Raw genomic sequence first — 23015 nt, 5'->3', positions numbered from 1 at the left:
AGTCCGCGAGGTTGGTCGCGATGGCGTCGCCGTTCTTCGCACCTTCGGATCGCGTGGGTGTTTTAATGATTAACACGCCGTAATCATTTAGGCTCAATCAGCCGGCGTTCCTCATCAGGCAAACATAATGAAGCACGCGGTAGTCCAAGGAGTTAGCAGATAAGGCTGAAGATATCGCGCTGGAGTGATTAACAGTTAAGGGGAAACACGTTCTCTCGGCGCAGTGGCGCGACGCCGGCGCCTCGGCTCTCGACCGCGAAAGCGCGCTTGACACGCAGGATGAGACGCGCGAATTATTCGCCGCTCGCGCTTTCGCGATCGATCATGCGTTTAATGGAAATTTGCATAGAATGGACTCGTGTGATATGTAGTATTTCGGCAATCTGAGGAAGAGAGAGACAGAGTGAGAGTACGTTTCATTGCAATAAGAATGCGAATCGTGAGTGGAGCCAGAGTTGATGCGACAAATTTGCGGGGAAAGACAAACGGCAGCTGCAACTGTGGAAATGCAGGTAGAATCAGAAGAGATGTCGGAATGAATGAGTGAGTGCACGAGTGAGTGGTAGGTGGATGAGCAACACATGGTATAGAGTGGGGATTACGAATGGATGGCGCGCGTGTGCCGTCGAACGAGTGAGACCAAGCGAGGTAGACAGATATATATATATATATATATAGAAAGTGCGTGAGTAAGAGAGAGAGAGAGAGAGAGAGAGAGAGAGAGAGAGTAAGCGAGTAAGCGAAAGAGAAGGTGTGTGTTTGCGTGCCCGTATGTGCGCGTAGGTGCGTAAGAGCCAGTGAGAGCGAGAGAGAGAGGGAGACTGTAGTAGAGTCGAGTCGAGTCGTTTGTTAAGGCGGCGGGTAGGTAAGTAAGGAAAGAAACGGTCGGCAGCGTGCCCCCTCTGACCTTCTGTGCTCCTGATGAAAGGAGGGGCTGAACGAGGCAACCCGCGCGAATTTTGCTCTTGGCTGCATAAGAGAGGAGAAGGATAACCACTCGTGTTTTCCTGATACAACGACGTACGCATGCGGGATGTGAGAACAATTTTCGCGTCATTCCCAAGCTATATGAGAAAAGAAGTCCGCGTCTCAAGTTTGTCACAATGCGCGTGCCACGATCACACACGCATCATCCCGTGCTCTCGTCCTATTAATTTATCATTATAAATAATGAATATTTTTTGTGAAACTTGCAAGATTATCAATGGTTGGTGCTGCTGCTCGAAACGTGTCTCGTCGCATCTAAAATTACTTTCTTAAAATCCAAGTTAATAATACGATTGATTATAAACATTAAGTTTCGTTAATAAAATAGGCTACTATTGATTGATGTGAGGATAGGGATAGAATATAACAAATGCGTTTACGAACTATTCAAATTTAATTGTTGTTCTCGCATACACACGCGTATAATATTTACAGAAGATAAGCGGCATTTCTTGAAGAAGTCAAATTCGGACAGATGTGCCTTTGAAAATATTCAGGGGCGTGGCCCGGGGTGGCATCTTTCGAATAAAACGTCTATCAGGGCAGCACACCGTACTGGAGCCACAATCTCTCGCTCTGTCCTCACTCACTCTCTCGCTCACTCTCTCTCTCTCTCTCTCTCTCTCTCTCTCTCTCTCTCTCTGTCACGCACGCGCACGCACACTAACGCACGTACACATGGACACACACACACACACGCACGCACGCACGCACGCATACTCTCTCTCTCTCTCTCTCTTTCTCCTCTTTTCTCTTCGAGCTATTCATTGATGGTCGTTATTATAATTCATCTGTCTTACTTTCGCCTTTGTTCGTGCGTGGCGAGACTCGGACTCACGCGTGCATGCCTTGATGTATGCACAAAAGGGCCTTGTTGAAACCTTGAAAATAGGTAGGTATGGCGAGCCCCTGTAAACAACATTCGCAACAGGATCACATTCATATATAAGAGCTTGGAATATCCGCGGGTAAAGGAACTGCCTTTTCCTTAATTCAATCTACACGGCATTTTTATAAGCACGCCTGCATATTATAAGCCTTAGTACAAAATTCTAAATAAATTCCGTTTGCTTATTTAAAACGATGATCCTAAGCGTTTTATCCATGCCTAGGAGTGCTCATACGCATCGCTTATGTTTTTTGTACTCGTAATATTAATTACTGCTACTCGCTGTATCACTTATTCATTATAATAATAACAATAACAATTATATCGAATTTCAAAGGCAAATGCGGCCTCCTACATCGAACATTTTCATTTGCAATGAAACGAAATAAAGGATCGATGTATTTATTCGTAAAAGTTATAAATAACGTTAATTTGTTAAGCCTTTTATGTTATTATTCAACTCAAAGGGTAATGATATTAATGGACGTAAGAGTAACACTATATTTTGAAGTCACAGAAAGAATCATCATATTGCGGTAATATATATATATATATATATATATATATATATATATATGAGCAGAGCTCCGATTAAATTAAAAAGAAATCGTCAAAAGTCATAAAGAGCGACGACGATTGAACGCTCACCACCCACTCATCCATTCTCATGATTCTGTGGCAGCACCGTATTGTAAGTGAAAAGCGCCCATCTCTACTATTCTCCTCTTGCGGACGATGACGCGAAGCTCAAAAATAAACGGCCTCGTCATTAGCTTTTGATAAATCCGAACGCGTGCGGTGCGGCGCCACGCACTACTCCTTCCCCTACCGCTGCGCTTTATTGCGTGCGCAGGCGGAACGACGACGGCGGAGCGCGAGACTCGCCTGTTAAGCTCCTCGGACTTCATGGCAGCTTGTTAGGTGTGAACCACGGCGCCGCGTACCGACGCAACCCATTGGACCTTCGAAGGCGTCGCTATCAGTGCGCGGGGCTGTGCAATTTCCGCGGGGCCGCGATGCACCGAGCACGACGGGACAACGCCACGAGGGGTTTGCACTTGCCACCGACACTCCGGAGAACGACTTACACCGGCGAGTCGTCGACTATCGCGACGCCTGCGCCGCCATCAGCTTCGCTATATATATATATATATATATGCATACATATCCTTCACGGTGTCTCCCCCTTCCTCCCAGCTACCCGTCCACAAACCGCAAACCCCTTGCTCCACCGAGCACTGCCGACTGCGCAAAAAGGAATGTTGCGGCACTGTCGGATGGAGGATGCTCCTGCTTCGAGCTATTGGTGTCAAAAAAAAAAACTGTTTTGCTCACTTGAGCAAAAGGGTGATGACAGTATTCACACCTGCAGGGAGACGAGAAACTGTATTTTGAAATTATAAAAAAGAAACTGGCAGCGGTGGGATTCGAACCCACGCCTCCGAAGAGACTGGTGCCTTAAACCAGCGCCTTAGACCGCTCGGCCACGCTACCCCTCGAGCTTGTTAGTACTATTGACGCCCCAGAGATGCCATTATGCCCAAGGATAATGTTTTCCTAATTTTCATGCTCTTTTATTTCGATGGGCCATTTAAAGAGCCTTTACAAAACGTATAGTAATTGACATTTGCTAGTGATTACTTTCTATTTATGTACTGTGATAAGAAATTCTTTGCTTTAGCCTTATTCTTAGTTCTTTGTAACGATGTCACAAAGAACGACGAACTTGTCTTTTTTTTCAGGCTTTCAACTTTTCAACTACTACTAATCTACCACTAACACTACTTTTCCATTTTACCTTGATTTCTAATAACTGATAAATTCATTTCTGTTTTATCCGCGTTTATATTCGCTATAAACAACATTTTATATACATTTATTTGTATAGTAAGTATATAAAAGCTTATATTTTCGTTTCAGTTGAATACTCATGTTGCAGAAATATTAATGATGATACTACACGGAATTGTTGATTTTGACTAAATTTTTACGGATTTTAAACGATTATTAAGAATATTGAAACATTCAATTATTTGCTTTTACTAAGCACCATTCATAGTAAAGTAAAGAAATTTATTGAAAACTTTATCTTGGGTCAATTTTTGTAAAATCTGTTATTTCATTCAAATGAAATCCTTAAAATCCTGTACATTTTTCTGCAACAATATCTTATAAATAAGATAGTATTCAAGGTTCAATTGATATTTAACGTTCATTATTAGAATGCATACATTATGTAATGATTTATTAAATGTTTGCGAATAAAATAGGTAGTTGCATAGTTCGTTATAAAAAGCCTTCGACCAAAGACATTCATTATTGATTTTTTATTTTCCTTCGTCGTCTTTGATACAATAAATTTTGTTTCCCAGCCAAAATCTCGCACATAATAATCGAGTATTTTAAGTAATATTTATGTATTTCTAATAATTCCTGTACTGTACAAAATGTATAAATATTATTATGTATTCAAAAATTCTATGAAATATGTTTATTTAAGAAATATTTTCATTGGATATTTTGTGAAAAAATTTTACTTAAAAGTATACGTAGTTAAAGAATTTTTCAATTTTACATACAAATTCCAAAAATCATCATATTATAAATAATACAATTAATAAAATACAGAGACTAGGCTATATTTGATGGCACAGGATAATGAAAATCAATCCTATTGTTTATTATCCACACATACTGATTATTTCAATAATAATATATGCAGCAGAAACGCATAATGTTTCAATATTATAAGCTAAAATATTTTACGAAAATTTTTGTATACTTGAAAGAAAAATGTATTTTATACAATGTCTGATTTTGTGTCATTGGTAATTATTTTATAATTTCTCATTTAGATAAATAGTTATTTCGAAATATATTTTTAATTAAAAATCCTTTTTTAAAAACTAATTTGTAAACTTTGAAATTTAATCAATTTAGATTTTCATTACATTCTTTTAATTTTAATTTTCGTTTTATTCTTTTTAATAGATTTTGTTTGAAATTTTAAGGCTGCTTCAATTACTGTATACAAAAACTTATTTCGAATGGTCAAATTAGTTTATAAATAATACATGTAAGAATGCCAAATAAAATCTCTGATGGATTTGAAATTAATTATTTCGATCGGCTATTCTTAATTTGATAATGATAATCAAAATTACTATACAATTGATTAAAAACTATTTATAGTCGATGTGAGTAAAACTTATTACATTATTTTTAATTTAATATATGATATAAATATATTAGCATTATGACCTTATTAACGTTAAATTCCAAGAATATAAGACGCGTATAGGATTTTTACAAATTATACTTCAACTTTTATATTTTAATTTTTAATTTAAGTAATCAAAATATATTTGTTAATATTTCAGAAATACACGTTTTTTCAAAGTCTGAATGTAAAATATAAAATTTCTATTCTGTTGTTATCTATCAATCATATTTGAGAATAAATTATTTTACAAAAGCTTTTATGCATTTTATTTCATGAGAGTAACGGAGTTGACTGCAAAATACAATAGTGTATTAATCCTGGGGAAAAAAAATAATTTTAAAAGTCAATTGATTCAAGTGCTTAACTAGTTAAGGGTGAACTTTATATAATGTTATATCCACTTTTAAAAATAATTATCAATATATTACATAATTATTCGAATCGCCCGCTAAAATAACAGATAGAAAGCGCGATCGGAAAGCTTACTGTGGTCTCTCTAAAAGCTTCTTCTCATTCTCTCTTTCTATTTTGGTTCGATGCTTCTAAAGCCGCAAGCTAAATTTTAAAATAATCGAAAGCAGACTGAAGGCGCGTTTTTAAAAGCCACAAGCTTTTAGCTCCGCTAGATTACGATTTTTTTGAAATACAAACGCTAACCACCGAAAAATATCTCCAGTTACCCGTCGTGCTTTCGATGTATAGAAAGAGATTTTCATATGTGCATGTGTGCGGGCAACCAAGTGATCCATATATAGAAACGCCCCCACATTCACTAACACTCACGCACAATTGTCATAGATATATACTCAGCCACGAGCCACAGATCGCACACTTTTTCTGTTTGAGCTACAAAGGAAGAGCAAATTTTACCAATTCAAGTAACATCGACTTTTGCTTTTTTTGACCTTTATAAATACTTATTTGTACAAGACCAACGTCATGCCAGGACGTCCGCTATGGCAGGTAAGAGGACTAATAACGGTGCAAATATTTTTAACATATTATATTTTATCCTAAACTGCCAATAATATTACGGTATTTGCTTATTATCCTTGCCTTTCTACTGTCTCCTCTTTCGTACTGTCAGCGTTTTCAACTTGGATTGAAAACGTACAACTGCGAGCTTCCTTTATAATGCTTCGTGAAGACAAACACATAAAAAAAATTTTAATTGCATTTCCAAACTTGTTTTGCGTATTCTCAAAGAAAACAATTTGCAATATTTTGACATTCTTTCGGTTCATTTATGCGTTTGTGCATGAAAATTGCTTTCAAAGGATTTACTGTCGAATCCTGTGAGAAATGCGGTTATCACTATATCCATGTGTGACAGTTAAGCTGCATTTAACAAGATAAATTTTAGAAGTGAATTGTGCCTTAAAATATCTAATTCATAACGGATTTATTAATAAATTAAATTGGACAATAGTAATGCCACTACGCGTCATTTCAATCAAATAACTTGATTGGAAGCAATTTGCATGTTGTCAAAGAACTCTCTAAAACAGTAACTATTGTTTTTGATTAAATAGAATTTCTATAAAATTTTCTGCACTAGCCGACTCATTATTTATTATATTATTTCTTATACTCTTTATATTGACATTAATTTGAGTTCTTCATTTGAATGAATGAATTTGAATTCATAATTTATATTACGATTTTGTAATAAATTTCATTTTATAACATGTTACTTTGTGAAAGATATTTTCAATATTCTCGCCGATAACAATTTCATAAAATTGTTGCTGATTTAAAGTGGTAATATTTGTAATTTTACTTATAAGCAAGTGAATTTCATCGCGTTCTTGTAATGAGATCAAAAATAACCTTGACACCAACTCGTTGTTCATGAATCACTGCTGACTCATCAAATTTCAAGGGAGGATGGGAATCACGAGCGAGCAAGTATAATTTTTAGTTATTTTGGTTTATGTTGTTGTAATGAACAACAATTATATTATTTTTTCCTATAACTTAATATCGTGAGTTCTTTTTTCATTTTGATATGGGTTCGAGTTTCAATTACAAGGATAATTTTGTATTTTAGAGAAGAATGATTATAATTTGTTCTCATATAAAACAAAATAATCTGCAAATGAATATTAATGACGAAAACAAAAAGTAAAATTAAATACTTAAGCGAGGATATCAAAATTATGAGATATAACAATTTTTTTTATATTTATACAATATACAGGACAACTAAGAAATATGCAAGATATAATTGCGTAGCAATTTATTGAACAATGATTTCTGACTTCTAAGTTCGCGTATCTTCAACATAGTTGATCCAGGAATAACTTGGAAAAGTGACCTCGACTAAATCATTAAGAAACAGAACAGTTGAATCAGAAACCTCAACGCGGTAATGTTAGTGTGTTTATAGTGTCAAGAACATGTAAAGTTTCGCATCGGAGACGAGCGTTCTACATAAAATTATGCAGAACCAAGGAAATTTTGAGGACGTGACATTGCCTTTGAGCCGAACGGCTTTTTCTGAACGACCCTGTTCCATATCGTAATATAAACAAACCTTGGAACATGTTGAAAGAGAAACATCGTCAAATGCGAAGTTTTAAGCTATTAGGATTAAAATAGATATCAAGTATTAGAATTAAACTGTAACATATTAAACAGGCATTCACTGAAATGAGAAAATACAAATAAACTTTCTTTTTCGCATATTCATTTTGCACACAATTCATGCATTAAAATATATAGTTACAGCTGTCCACCATAATTAATGAAAATGTTCTAAAATTCAGATATTATTGATAGATTAATCGTAAGATCTTAATTTAAAAGACATTCAGTTATAGACTGATTTACGTACATTTGCTAGAAATTTTTTGTTAAGATAATAAAAAAATGATTAAATCCTTTTTTATTCTATGCATTTTCAAGACAATACAAATATTTCATGATGATTATTAACAGAAATATTTTAAACGGAAAAATATTTAATATTCAATTATAAACGACAGAATAATTGAAATCTATATAAATAGTTCACGCAATTTCTACATATGATGATTAAAAATTTTAAGTTATTACGTTGATTAAAATATCTTTTAAAGTAATATAATTCCATAACAAAACTTATATTTCTAAAATTTATTACAAATATGATTATTAGAATTCAATATTAAATACATATAATGTCGACAATACATCATATAAATATAAAAATGCAAAATCTATTGTCACCTATTAAAAATTTTCAAAAGAAATCATTTTCACAAGATACACATCCTACTCATTTATGTTTACTTTCTTAGTCTAGAAATTTAGTTTATTAACATTAAGTATGAAAATGATATTGGGAAAGGAATTAAACCCACGAAAAAGAATACTGAAAACTATGGGAACTATTGAAAAATATATAGTATATATGCTTAATAATGTCGAATGAACAATATAAATTTGCACTCTGAAGCTTCACAAACATACGAAATCGCATAGTTTATTAGAATTTATAAATTTAATGTACTCTAACATGTATTCACATACTACTATCAAAAGTAAATTTTATATAGTATATTCTAAATTTAGAAATGTGATGTAATCTGATTGATGTATAATATTGATATATAACAGTTCAATAAACAAATAAATAGCCATCTTACCGACTTTGTAATATTAAAGCTCAATATCTACATTAAAAAAAAGATTCGTTTCCTTTGTAAGAGATGGCGTTAATATCACCAAAGCCAATGTTGACGGAATAGATTATATTTAAACCAAAAATATATTACAACTAATTTCATACAGTCGATGAAATTGAGAGTAATTTTTATTATTTAAAATTTCCAATAGAGTGCCATGAAAGTGAATATATAAATGCATGCGATAATTCTCATAACTTATAAATTAATTTACATATGCATCAAACAATATTATTTGCTTTATTTAAACAATAAAAGGTACTTTTAGTTAATGAGAAATATAGAAACAATCGAATCTGAAAGAATTAATTTACGTAAGCAATAACCTTGGTTTCAATTTTAATTTTTCAATTTATTTTCATTTTTTATAAATTAGTGATACGCCTTGGCGAAGATCCAAGGATTTGACAATATCCAAATATAAATGCGTAATTTTGATTTATTTAAATTAAAAATTCAACATTCATAATATAATAAAGATATTGTTATGAATATTGATAATTGAAATGGTAAAAATATGTTTTTAAAGTATTTAGTAATATAATGCTTTATAATCCATTATGTTGCACAAAATTTTCCATAATCAGTCGGAAAATTATTCATAAAATTAATCATATTATCCTTCAGCAAATTTATTTTATAATAGTAATATTTTCAATTAAAAAAAAGTCTTTTTTTCAAGTGTAATGTTAGTGGGATTAGACTGATTGTATTTTGGCTTAAAATAATTATTTTTCAATAAACTATCTATTCATATATTTTGAATTTACGATATAAAAACAAACGTTAGAAAAATTGGTGAACATTAAATTGCATCTAATTTCATGAGATCTATATATTATTTGTTATTTATTCTTGTATATTTAAGAAAAATTATTTTATAGAAATAAATAATAAATTGTTAAAAATGTTTTATTCTTTATATTGTTTACACGCTTTGATTACTATAATTACAGTTTATTATAAATTAATGTTTTTTTTATATTAATTTGAGATTTATAATGTATTTGTTCAATTATTGTTATTTTCATATAAGTGAAAATATTTTAATTATATGAATTAAAATGTTTTCAATAATAGGAAAAGTACCTTTCTTTATTTTAAAGTTTTAAATGAGAATTTCGTCTATTCCGTACTTATAAATTTTTGTTTATTGAGATTTTATGTTCATTTTATATAATGAAGTTTTAAGAATTATTTTGAATTATTATATTAAATTATTTTAGCCGTGTTAATTCGTAATAATAGATAGTTATAATTACTATTTTAATGAACAATAAATATTTATGTGTATAATTAATTTTTATTTTAATAATAAGTTTTAAAAATAAATGTAAGATGAACAAATACTGTTTTATTGAATTAATTTACAAATTATGATTGAATAAATTATGCTTAAAAATTTTAATTAGAAAATTAAGTTAATAATTTGTCAATAATATTTAATAAACTAATAGTTTTTTTATATAGTAATAAAAATAGTCTGTAATGTGTAATAATATTATAGAGTTAATTAAAAATACTTGAAAAGTCGATTTAATTAAATTTTTTATACGATATGAATTGTAACTTAATTTTCTAACGAATGTGTATAATATACAAGTCTTTATTATATGTTGAATAAGCATAAGCATGTTTAATTAGGACTCTATTATGCATACTAAAATTAAAATGAATAAATTAAGGAGTCTTTATTATTGAAAAAATTGTCAATAACGAACGTTCGGTCTTGTAAGTCAACCTACTAGTATCAATATGAATTTGGGGCTAAGATGACGTTATAGACATTGATAAATAATAATATCGATATGAAAATTATTTTTAAAAAATTCATCGCTCTGTACACACTATTTATAATTAGTTTATAATTATATTAGCATTTACTTGGTAAATGGAATTTGTGTATAGTAATTTTTTCATTAAAAATTATTATTTTAATTTACAAATCCAGATAACTTATAATAAAACTGTAATTTAATTAGAAATTATATTATTAATATTATTTCTTAACAGAAGACATATTATTAAATATCAAGACATACTTAATTTAGCTAACATCGATTAAAATAAAAATAAACCTCAGTCATGTTACTAACTACTGTAATAGAAAATATTATATAAAATATAAATTAAATAAATGATACACAAATGCACGAGACGGTCCTAGAGTGTACAATGTTATACATCTTTTGGCGTTAATCCAAAGTATGCTGTACAAACCATGAATATGAGACAGTGGACTTGGTTGATGCATTTTGACATCTAAGTGTCGGACGTAGGACATTGGATTCGGTCATTTCACTCAGCATGTTGCACTGTTTTGATTCCGACTTTCCATAAAATCTTTTTCTCCTAATATGCAGTTAATAATAAAGTAGCTTGTAATGTCATACAATTGACCTTTGAAAAGGAAGGTGAAGATCAAAAGCTACATTTTTAATAATATATTATTTTACTCTCGTAAGGATGTCTCGTTGAAATGAATAAGTTTTGAAATTTAGAAATACTACTGATATATTTATTTTATTTTTTTTTTTACAATCGTGTAAGCATATATGGGCCAATGTGTGTAATATTATAAAATGCCGTCTATATACAATAGATAACATTAAAAATGATATGTCATTATTAATAGTTTCTTCGCGAATTTTTTATTTCTATTATTCATAATTCTAATTATTTGCAAAAGATATGAAATTTTGAAATTATTGGCTTTTTATTATTATTATATATAAGTGTATCTGTGCACACACGCGCGCACGCGTGTAATAAAAAACCTGGTGCTGAATATACAATATATAGATGATGTTTTAGTACAAAATTTACATATGTCTCGTATTTCCAAAACCCCCATGTCCAGATTGACTGGCACCTTTATTGAAGCCCATTTGCAAGTTAAGATGTCCTTCGTTTGCTTTGAGCTGTTCTTCCGTGAATGTTCTTTTATTTTCATCAGCCATTTTGGGGCCTAGTCGTGGTCCCGTGTATTCAGGGTGTTTTTGAGTCTATATAAAACAATAGATTAAACAACGAGTAATAAATGAAATTGTATCTTGAATATATAATAAAATAGTTAAAATTCATACTATTCTGGCCAAAGAATATAGGCAAAGTGACACTTGAGGGATGTTTCTTCTTTCGAACAAATCAGCGGTCTGGAAAATTTCTTCCTCCGGTACGCCAAACTTTTTAATAGCGGCTTGGAATCTATTATACAAATATTAATTATATTTGGCTAAGTATTTTCTGTATGTTATTAATCACTGAATATGTACCTTTGAACATTTTCCATAAGCTGGAAATTAGTTCCTTTGTTTTGAATTTTTTTTACTGAACCTGGAGCAATCTTGTTAATCAGTTGGCAAAGTATAACACCATCCCTAAGAATGTCCTCGTAATTGCCAGGGGGCAATTTTTCTCCCAAAACATTCTGAATCCAATCAAGAATTTCTTGTTCTTGTTCCTTATTACGTGGCTGCGAGGAAAAATTTTATTCGAATAAAAATAATTTTTCGAGAAAGTTCGTGACTCTCGAATAAGTCGCTCAAAAGCAACATCGCATTAAGTTGGGTAGAAAATATGACGGTGTTAAAAATGTTTCTTTATACAAAAATAGAATGCGTTAGAAAGCGCTGAGTTACTGGTATGAATTCTTCGAAAATAAATTATATTTGCTATAGATATTAAAAAGCCTTTTCATGATTTATAAGATATTTTATTTTCTATTTTTTAAAGAAATTTTTAATTTGCTAAAGTATTGTTCACTTATATACTCTTTCGCATTATACTAATATCACAAATTAATACTATTTAAATTTATATTTTATTTAAAAATTAGTTATAGTCATCTAATACTTCACATTCACTGTACTTCAAGAATCCACGGAAAACAATGAATTTATTTTTACACATAATTAATGTCATTACTTACTACGAAACCGATAAGCAATCGATAATCATTCAGCAATCGTATCATACGAATTGATGTAATTACCATTTTGACTTTAGGACGAATGAGATTAACTATGTATTTATAGCGGAGAAAAACTCTTACTGGATATGTGAGATAATGTATGTACACCTATATATGCATCCTGGTCGGCATACATTACCCACATCGCAAATAATCTACGCGCTTTGATAGTCTAGCTTCATTCACTCACGATTATTTTTGGAAATAATGTTTCATTTAGAGCTTACAACATCTTCCGATATTCGACGATTTTCATAATGACAACGATGGCATTCGCTATTTTCACAGTAAACCGTAACTAAATACTACTTTAGCTTGATTATTATATATGGCATTTAAATTCATTGTACTTATATAGTACATTTATTGAATGGTAACACTAATTAAAAATTATAAGTGCAATTCATGAATAGCATACAATTCATTAAAATAATAATAATATTAATATTTTTTAATCAACGGAGCAAGCAATGCAAATTGAATTAGTTGCAATACTTAATACGTATTTTTAACTAAACTAATTAAACTACAGCGATTTAATTACACTGAAATTAGACAAATCGCAGTCTATGTTATGTATCGACTTCCAGTGGTTATTTGGCATAATGTCAAAGTCGGCACCTGTCTAGTTACATCAATTTCAAGGTGGTTGAGTGACTTTCTTAACTTACATCAATATACTTTATCGATTATCGACAGATTATCGAGATTCAATAATTTTATTTATAATTTATATTATGTAAAATTATAGAAAATATGACGATCGGTATTGTTTTACGTGTAATCTTATAAAGTGAAAGCTATATGTTTATTAATAGATAATGTTGTCGCTTAGTCGAATGTTCATATTTTTAAAGCTTTCAAATAAGAAACTAAACTTCTAAAATATAGTTTAACTAATAAAAATACAGAAGAACATAAATTAATTTAAACAATATATTCTCTTGGAAAATTAAAAAGCTTATCGACAGTTACGCATATGTTATACAATTATTTAGTTATTAAAATTGTTGTCAACTATTTGGAATGTCAATTGAAAAATATCCGTTTAGTTTTATTCAATATTGATGATACATTGATGGATAATAATTAATACTTGATAAAGAAATATTGTATAAATGCATACAATTTCATTTAATTTTATTTTAATACATACTTTAAAGTATTTTTTAATCACACATAAAATAATGAAAATAATATCAATGTCGAAATTTATTTTAATTAAAGAAAAAGTTTTTGTTAATTTTGCAGTTACAGAATGAATACGCTTAACCTGGGTTTAATATTTATGAAGTTATAAAAATGATTTTAATTTAAAATAATTAGTTAAAATATGTGGTGGAATAGGTTATTGCTTAATAATACTAACAACAATTTTTCATCAAATAAATAAGAAAAATAAGGATGCCATATAAATAATCATATTTATAAGGAACAAGTACTCAAAATTAAATGTTAATAGAACTTGTAACATAGAATTTATTTCAACAACTATTTTTATGATATTTATTTCCGGAAAACACTTAAAATGTTCTGAAAAAACTTTTATTATCCATAACGAACCGAACGATTAAAATTAAAAAAATTGTTTCTCTATTAATGTGGTTCACTCTCCGATTTTCTAATTCACTTTTGAAGCTAAACACCCCAAATTGAGCAGTTCTTTTTCACACAATGCAATCAATGTGATTAATCGACGAATTTATCATTTGATGTATATAACGTAAATATGAGAAACATACCGGCATTTTATGTAGTTAAGTAGATGTGTAGTTTGGTGTGGATAAAAAATATCTCGATAGTGAGATTAAAAATTTTAATGAAAGAGTAAGATTTTCAATCAGTGCCCCAGTAGAGTACAGACTAAGTAAAATGCCGGCCGTCGCGACGCTATATGGCATTCTCCCCTCCTTAGGTTCATTCTACCGATCTTCTAGAACCAGAACCTTTTTGGCTCCTTGCCCATTAGTTCTCACACCCTCACTTGGTTCCGTACTCTCTCACTCACTTCCTCTCTCTCTCTCTCTCTCTCTCTCTCTCTCTCTCTCTCTCTCTCTCTCTCTCTCTCTCTCTCTCTCTCTCTCCCTCTTTCTCTCCTCCCTATAGATATAAATATATATGTATATATACCACACGTATACAGACACATGTCCATAAAGAAGACGTTCTTATTTTCATAATCGACTTTTTTCAACCTATTCCCCTGTTGATCATAAAAATATAAAACAAGTTTTTTTTCTTTAATCTTTTGATTTAATTTTTAAAAATGTAAAAATTTTAATATTTATAAAGACTATTATAATATTTGTGTTTATTATAGTACAGTACCATTAACTGAATATATAGGTTTGCAATCATAGATCTAGGATGAGTATTTAATGCATATTAAACAAAAATATATTTAATATAAGTCGATAATGTTGAAGTAACAATAAACGTTTATTTTTTTTATTTTTTAAAAAACTTAAAATTTATTGAAAGTTATTAGTATTGTACATTAATTATTAAAATATGATAAATAAGCTATCTTATTGAATTCATTATGAATGTCCACTATGAATATACCAATATTCAATCACAATTTTCAGTGCATAGTTGAGAGATGTTTTTCAGTTGGATTAATATTACCGTATCGTTAATACTATCATAATTGGTATTAATCAGTTAAATAATTAAACTAAATTATTTGCTTTTAATCATTTGTTTAACAATTTATATATATATGAAATTTTTAATTTTACAAATTATAAATTATTGGTTAAAATTTCATATTCTGCATTTTAATTATTTATATAAAACTTATTATTGGTATTAATTAAATAAAACTTAATACCATTTAAATTCATTATGTAAAACTTATTTATTACATAGATATTAAATATAGAACGTACAAAGTGTAATTTGAAATCATTTCAATTATTTTCAATTGTTTATAATTTAAAATAATGCATATAATAATTAATCTCACGTGAAAAAATTAATATGAACCATTCATATCGTTTATCAAAATTTATTTTCGGACTAATTTCATTTTGTACCTGAATATATTGTTTAATGACAATACATAAAAATTAATTTTATGAAAAAATTGTTTTTCTTCATAGTTAAAGAAAATAAAGTAGATGACGAAAATAGTATGAAAATTTTAAAAAATTATAATGGAGCAGATTTGTGTATACAAATATCGGTAAGTACCTAAACATGTAATTGGCCGTTTTTATGAGAAGTCTGCCAGAAGACCAATGTGCAAAAAAGATTTACTGAATGAAAATAGAAGTTAAGCGAAGACATTACATTACTATTGGGAGTATGTCATCTTGCGAGTGGTAAATTTGTACACATTTACAGCTAGGGATTGAATAAATAAGGGAGTATTTGACATTTTTATAAAAACTGATAAATGTGCGTACTATGAGGTGAAGAGAAAATGAAAATTATAATAAATGAAAGAGAGATAGGGAGTGAGTAGAATAGAGGGAATAAAGAGAGGGAGGAGGAAGAAAGAAAATAAAAAATTAATGGATATACGCCAAATAAAAACGCCGATATGCTTTGAAAGTATCGTAATTCTTGGATAGAAGCCATTTTCAAACGTGATGCGACAGATAATTATAGATTTCGTCAATCATCGTGTTTCCAAGTTTATGATCAATTGCGGAAGGACGGTGTAACGTACGTTGCACAAGTATATTAAATTATTTTTTATAATATAATTTACAAAACTATATTATCAATTTTTAATGTCCTTAGAATACTAATTAATCTACATTTAATGTAGTCCACAAAAAACATTTCATGCATTTATGAAATGATACTGTAATAATGATATTTTTAATATGAATAATAATGAACTTTGTACAAATTTATAATTGTAAAAAATTATTTTTTTTTTTATATTTATTATAAAAAAGAAAAAAAAGAAAATAAAATACTTTTGAATAAAGAGATTAGATTTTGAAGTTCGCGGTTTACCGACTGCGTTATCGATAGTTGACTTATGAACCGCTATGTGGATTCCTTATTTTCTCTATTCGAATGAGGAATGGCATTTCATGACTATTAATATGTGTGCTGTGAGTAAATATTTAGCTTTGCGCAGTGGCGATATCGTAACCAATGAGGGAATACCGAGGTGCGATTATTGCTAGTTGAAAACTTTTACCAATACCCCGCCATGACGATGTGAAATATCATCGGCTAAGGCAATTTTTGAAAGTTTCTGCGGAAACTGCAAATCAAGTTAAAATAAATAAATTTTTGTATGAGTCAAAAAAAAGAACAGAAATTTTTACTTGGTTGTTTACAAATTTTTACTAAGTTTGTTGTGTGGTGGCCTTGAGTTAATTTCTAAAATAATGTTTTAATTTTAATTATATTTAAAAATTAAACAATCACGAACCGATTCAAATGAAAATATAAAACTATAAATACATATGTTATTATATATAATATATAAATGGGATCAGGATTATTATAAATATTTTTTTAGTTTTTAACCCTCGTTTTTTGAACGTTAGAGTCAAATTTATTAAGGCATTAAGAAATTAGTAATAATAAAGTTATTGTATAATGAAACTTATAAATAGGTATAAAAAATTATATTATCATTTATAAAAATATTTTTTTATTAATTAGTGGAGTAGGATTCGTATCATAATTCATTTTAATAAATCAATCATTAAAATAAAGAACCGACCGACCAAAAAAAATTATTCCTTGGGTTATATAATATATTGATTATTTTATTTAATTGTATAAAGGGTATCTTTGAATAATTGGTGGTACCTTAGAACTTGTATACGTGATACATATGTATATTTTTTTATGTTTGATTATCAAATTATGTTATCAGCCGACAAGTTGTAATAAGTGTATATAAATTATTTACGTATTAATTTTTTGTATTAAAAGACAATGGATTACAAAGTTTTAAAAATAAAAATGTATCTCTTATTTTACAATTTATTATAAAGTTGTATTAATTAACACGTAGGTTTTAATGCTTGATGATGCCTGTTTTTTTTTTTTTTTTTTTTTTGAAATGTAATTATAAATTTTTATATCCATTATTACAGCTGATTTATGTTTCTATTTTTTGCTCTTTATAAAATACTATATTCACATAAGAGGCATATTATTAATTTAGGATATAAAAGGAAATATTTGCATATAATTTGTATAGATTGAACATTGAATTGACTGAAATTTGGTGGCGATTAATTGTGAAAATAGTGGCACGGCTACTATTGCTTAACCACGGCTCTAGTTGAACTTAATTTCACAAAATATTTTACGAGACCAAATTCTTTTTTTTTTTTTTTTTGCAGGTTGCTGGAAAGCGTGAACCGGAACAAGAAACCGAGGCTCAACAATGGATTGAACACGTGATTGGCTACAAATTCCCGCCGGGTAAGTTAATCGAAAGCAACAGCAATGCTACACTACCCTACCTACCGACTGCTGTATCGATCCTCCACAGCAACCCTCGATAGGTACCCCCCTCGAGGGGGAGAGGTGGTGGTATGCTATCGAACCCCAACATCGAAAGCACGCACTATTCATATGAGACCCTGTTCATCGGAGGCGGCGCAGGGTTGCAAGTCCAGACTTGTCTCCTTCGAGTACACGGAAGCGTGACTCTTTCTCGCGTTTATTGTCACTAAAGAGCCTTTGAATCAAAGCAATACATTGAAATTTGTCATAGCGAGCATGGGTCCCCTTCTCCTCAAGGTGCCCGGCCAAACCATGTTGGAACTTTAAGTTTGAGAGTGGCGTCGCGCTATAGATGCCCATAGATTCCTGATCAACCAAGGTGGCAGAGGTCTGCAAGCATTTTTAAGAGCGCCAAACACCCACGATACTCTATAATCGATGGCGGGGGCGAATGAATAAGGGATGTACGGCCTCCCTATATTACATAGTGTCCGGATACCGGCGTCGGGGCGCGTGACGTCGAAAAGGTTAAATTCCTTGGGTAGGTCAGTAATTAACGTCACGCGCGTCTCATATTATGATAAGAGAGAACGACGCCAGGGGGTAGTCTCAATGTCCTCTTATGACTCCTGTTCCCCTGGCAAAAGGCGCGCTTCGTTACGTCACGTTGGGCAAGCGAAAGTCACCCCTCGACGACGTCGAGATGAGCGCCACGATGTCTAGCGTGTTCAAATAACCCCCTGTGGCGTGCATGTAACCCTGATGAGGGAAATACGCCGGGCATCGACGCAATTGTAAATTGTGAGTCCCCCCATTAGAGCCTCGCCCAAGGCTTTCATGATGCGACAGACGATTAGTATTTATTTTGTATTATTACATTACACTGGTAACTGAATGTACCTGAACCGAACCAAATAAAGTGATGATGGAAGAAAATAATTGGATTCGTATTCTCCTAGTCGTATCAGTGGGGTTGATTGATTCGTTGATTTAATGATTGATCAGAAGTTTGTAAAAATATTATTATTATGTTTCATGTTTAAATATTAGTTATTACATTATTACTAATACAGAATCTTTCTTTTCGTAAAGACAATAAACGTAAATTTACATATTTACATAGAGCTGGCTTTTGTTTTCACATCAATTACAATTCAATATAAATAAGATGCATTCTTAAAAATTTTCTATAATTACAGCTAATTAACTTCATTCGTTTCTAAAAGTTTCGTTTCATTTTTATAATATCATATAGTAAGTTGTTTACCCGTATTTTTATCTCATCATATGACTGCATCTGCATCTAAATATACATACTTTATAAATATTCAAAATTTGAAGAAAAGAACGATAATTAACAAATAGTTAATAATAATAATTTAATTTCTTATTTACTACTAGATATTTAATAATAATGTTGGAATTGAATAAAATTATTAACATCTCAATATTTATATTTTTATTTGCGCAACAAATATTAATAAGAATTGTAAAAAATGATTTAAAAAAAAGTAGTTTTAAGAAAACGATTCTGCTAATATTACTTAAAATTTCATTAATTATGATTGAAATATAAAATTTATATCCAACATATACTACAATTTCAAATAATTTTCTTCCTAATATTGATTAAAGTACGTATTGCACATGCATAATTTATATCTAATTATGAAATTGAATTGTTGGTTTTAAAAACTTATTTTCAACATAATTTAAATTTTATTTCATGTTTATTTGATTTCGAATTAACTTATATTGCATAATAGAAAAACAAGCAATTTTATTTTGCTCGGGAAAACAAAAAGGCAGTCATCAACTAAAAATAATGCACTTACTTCGTTATCTATAAATGATTGTTAATGGCTATTCCTGCAACATGCCTCCATAAAAGTATAAATATTTAATAATTTTTTATTAATTTAATTAATATGTATTTAAATTATAAATATTATATTAAATATATATGTTAACAGGATACAATCATAGGATGTTTTAATTTAATATTCATTTTACAATAATATGAACATTTAATTGATATGCAAATAAAGATTTCTGCAATATTATTAGAATAATATAGTAATACTAGTTACTATATATAATAATACTAGTAATTTTAAAAAGAATAATCGATATGTATCTTAACTATTTATTTGAGTGAAAATTACATAGATTTTTATTGTTTGAGTGTGATAGTAGAAAAAAATACTCATACTCATAAGTTATTAGTAATACAGTTAAATCAGTAATTTATTATAGCAAATTATTAAAAGATCAGATAGAATATAACAGATTTCATGCCTGGGTCTATATTAGTTAAAATATCATAATTGATTCATAAAATAGACATTTGTCGTATTTATTTAGTAGTCTAGCCTTGCTATTATGATATGAAATTTCTGTCTAGCCACTTCAAATAAATGTTATCCCACGGTACATGCGCACGAATACACACGCGCGCGCGCGCACGCACGCACACACACGTATGTAATTATTAACATATTTAGCAAAATATATTTTTATTGTACTTTGAACATTGAATAAGATATTTAATTTTCTTGTATACATAAGCATTTTGCAAATATCTATAGTATCGATTCTCTTTTTATGTCATATTGAAAATCGAGCAGATTAAAATAGTACTTCGTACAAATTAGCTAGATGATTTCATCGGCATCGAAGCACGTCATGATGTTATGATGAAACGCAAGGGGCACGCGAATCTCGTGGAGACGCGCACGAGATTTACCGGCCAGACGCAAACTAGCTCGTACTACTGGTCTTAGTGATCGACGCGTGTGACAGCTCGAGTTGCAAGGGCAGTGACAAGTGCATCCCCGGCCAATTGGCACAGGCCCCCCGAGGCGGAAGCTCAGCCAGTGGGAGAGGGATGGAAAGAGGCATGGAAGCTTCTATCGTCGAACGCCAGCCGGGGACGAGCCTCCAGCTCCTCACTGGCAGCCTGGTGGGCTTGAGGACGCGATGGAGGTGGCCAAACGGCGAGGCCACCCCCACTGCCAACGGGGGTGGCTACCGTGGGAGGAGCGCTTCGGCAGCCGGAAAGCTCTCGTCGCGAAGTAAGCGCCTGGTGTTGGCGGATCGTGGGCACACCTGTCGGGAGACACACCGGCGCCAAACTCTATCATACCCCTTATCATGGTCTCTCCTCCCTGTCCGAAACTCAAGCGATCGCACCTCCGCCTCAGAAATGCACGCCTTATATTGTGCAAGGAGTGCATCGTGTGTGTGTGTGTGTGTGTGTGTGTGTGTGTGTGTGTGTGTGCGCGCGCGCGCGTGTGCGTGAAAGGTAACGTTCTTTAGTTTATTTGATTTGGTATTGAATGTCTGTAAAGTTGAATTTCGATTGATGCTATAATTAATTGGTTGGTGCCGTGCAACTGCCGAGTTGCAAAGTTGCAAAGTTACTTTACTAAGTAAACGATACGTACTTCTTATCTGGGTATCTAAGACGCAGTCGAAATAAAGTTCTGATCAATGCAAGTAGGCGCTCATGCACCTGCAAAAAGTGAACTACTTTTCCGGGTGAGGGCAGTTGAGCGACACTGGCGACGGGCTATCGGAAAAAGCGGAGAGCGATTAGAAGAGAATAAGAAAAAAGCTCTGGAGGACGACACGGTGCTCCTGTTACCCTGTTCCTGCGACTAGGAGGCGTCTTGGGTACCCCTCGTCTAGGCCGAATAGAGCTTTGTTCGCAAGCTCCCCAGCTAAGACCAGCAGCATTGGCTGCGAGCCGGATAAACCGGGCTTTTGATGTTACTGGCCCCTTTTAACTCGAGCCTCGAAAGGCCGAGCTTGCAAGGACAGAAGTCTACCGGAATAAAGCCCTGCGGGCATGGAAGCCTGGTCGCGAGAGCTTGCGAGGCATGCCAGGCACGATCTTTGTCCGATGGAGCGCGAATGACAAGTAGCCGCGAGGAGTCACAATCGGAAGTCTCCAGGGTGTCTGGCTTGTCGGTCCCGGAGACTTCATCGATTAGCCGTCACGCGTCCATCATACGACGTCGCGGGGACGCCTCGTTACCAGGACCGCATACAGCTCTACTCGGTATCTCGCGATATAACCCCAACCTCCGACCTACGCGAGACAGGTGTCAGCATCGCCCGGACGTCAATCATCTGTCTGTCACGAAGGCGCGAGATGCTCCGGCACACCAGGGCAACAGCAGACGTTTGAGGGATTTATGGCGCCGGACCGCGACCCTGCGCGCGCACAGCCAAGACTTTTTCCGCGCTTTGGGGCGGAGAGCTAACCGTCTTACTCTAGTACTTCGAGATAGTCGATGGGTGTTGCCGTTGTAGATCGGAATGGTGAATGATTGGAAATTGAAGTCGCGGTCACAGCTTGATAGGGGCACTCCGATGATAAGAATAATGTTCGATGTGAAATTAATTGGGGATGATTTGGAGTTGGTTATTTTGTCAGAAATTTAGCCTGCTGCGCGCTGCTCTTCCACTTGTCTAAGCGCATTATATTGTTTGAATGCTTTTATATTCTATATTTTATATATAATATTTTATATTTGTCGAGATTGGGAACGACAGGAATATAATTAACGGTAGTTGTATGAATAGAAATTAATTTGACGACTGGAAATGCAACAACTAAGCGATGAATTATGTCAATTTTACCATTTTATGAATATTTATTGTCAATTGGTTAATTCGTCCTCTCTCTGGTGTCAAGTCATAAATCCAAATATAAAATTTTGCGAAATACATTAGAGTAAACGGTCTTTAAATAATGTGAAATAGTCAATTTTTATTCTGATTATTTGCATAATGACTAAATCTTTGTCTTAACATCGATTATGACATTAATTATTA

At 31.9% G+C, this 23015-nt stretch overlaps 2 protein-coding genes and 1 non-coding gene across 4 annotated transcripts in view; 1 reads left to right on the top strand and 2 right to left on the bottom strand.

The window, feature by feature from the left end:
• The first annotated feature begins 446 nt into the window (after positions 1-446).
• LOC105362340 (muscle-specific protein 20) overlaps positions 447-23015 on the top strand; it is a 38809-nt gene continuing 16240 nt past the window's right edge. The window contains exons 1-2 of one of the 2 annotated variants that reach the window (XM_011499764.1): positions 447-512; positions 18068-18149. In XM_011499764.1, coding sequence (XP_011498066.1) covers positions 459-512; positions 18068-18149 — 136 coding nt within the window. In that variant the 5' untranslated portion in view covers positions 447-458. Of the gene's footprint in view, positions 513-5564; positions 6063-18067; positions 18150-23015 lie in introns of those variants that run through there. The other variant, XM_011499765.1, reaches the window with a different exon arrangement.
• TRNAL-AAG (transfer RNA leucine (anticodon AAG)) lies at positions 3289-3370 on the bottom strand. The gene has a single exon. It is a non-coding gene; the product is annotated as a tRNA-Leu (tRNA).
• Positions 11537-14617, bottom strand: LOC105362339 (muscle-specific protein 20). Its single transcript, XM_011499763.1, has 4 exons — positions 14483-14617; positions 12043-12242; positions 11854-11974; positions 11537-11772 (listed from the first exon to the last, which is right to left on the bottom strand). Exons 1-4 carry the CDS (start codon positions 14486-14488, stop codon positions 11590-11592), a joined length of 510 nt encoding a protein of 169 aa, XP_011498065.1. The 5' UTR covers positions 14489-14617; the 3' UTR covers positions 11537-11589.

Source organism: Ceratosolen solmsi, unplaced genomic scaffold (assembly GCF_000503995.2).
Source record: "Ceratosolen solmsi marchali unplaced genomic scaffold, CerSol_1.0 scaffold35, whole genome shotgun sequence".
NCBI lineage: Eukaryota > Metazoa > Arthropoda > Insecta > Hymenoptera > Agaonidae > Ceratosolen > Ceratosolen solmsi.
The sequence above is the reverse complement of the archived record's forward strand: the minus strand, read 5'-3'. Positions and strand labels throughout refer to the sequence as shown.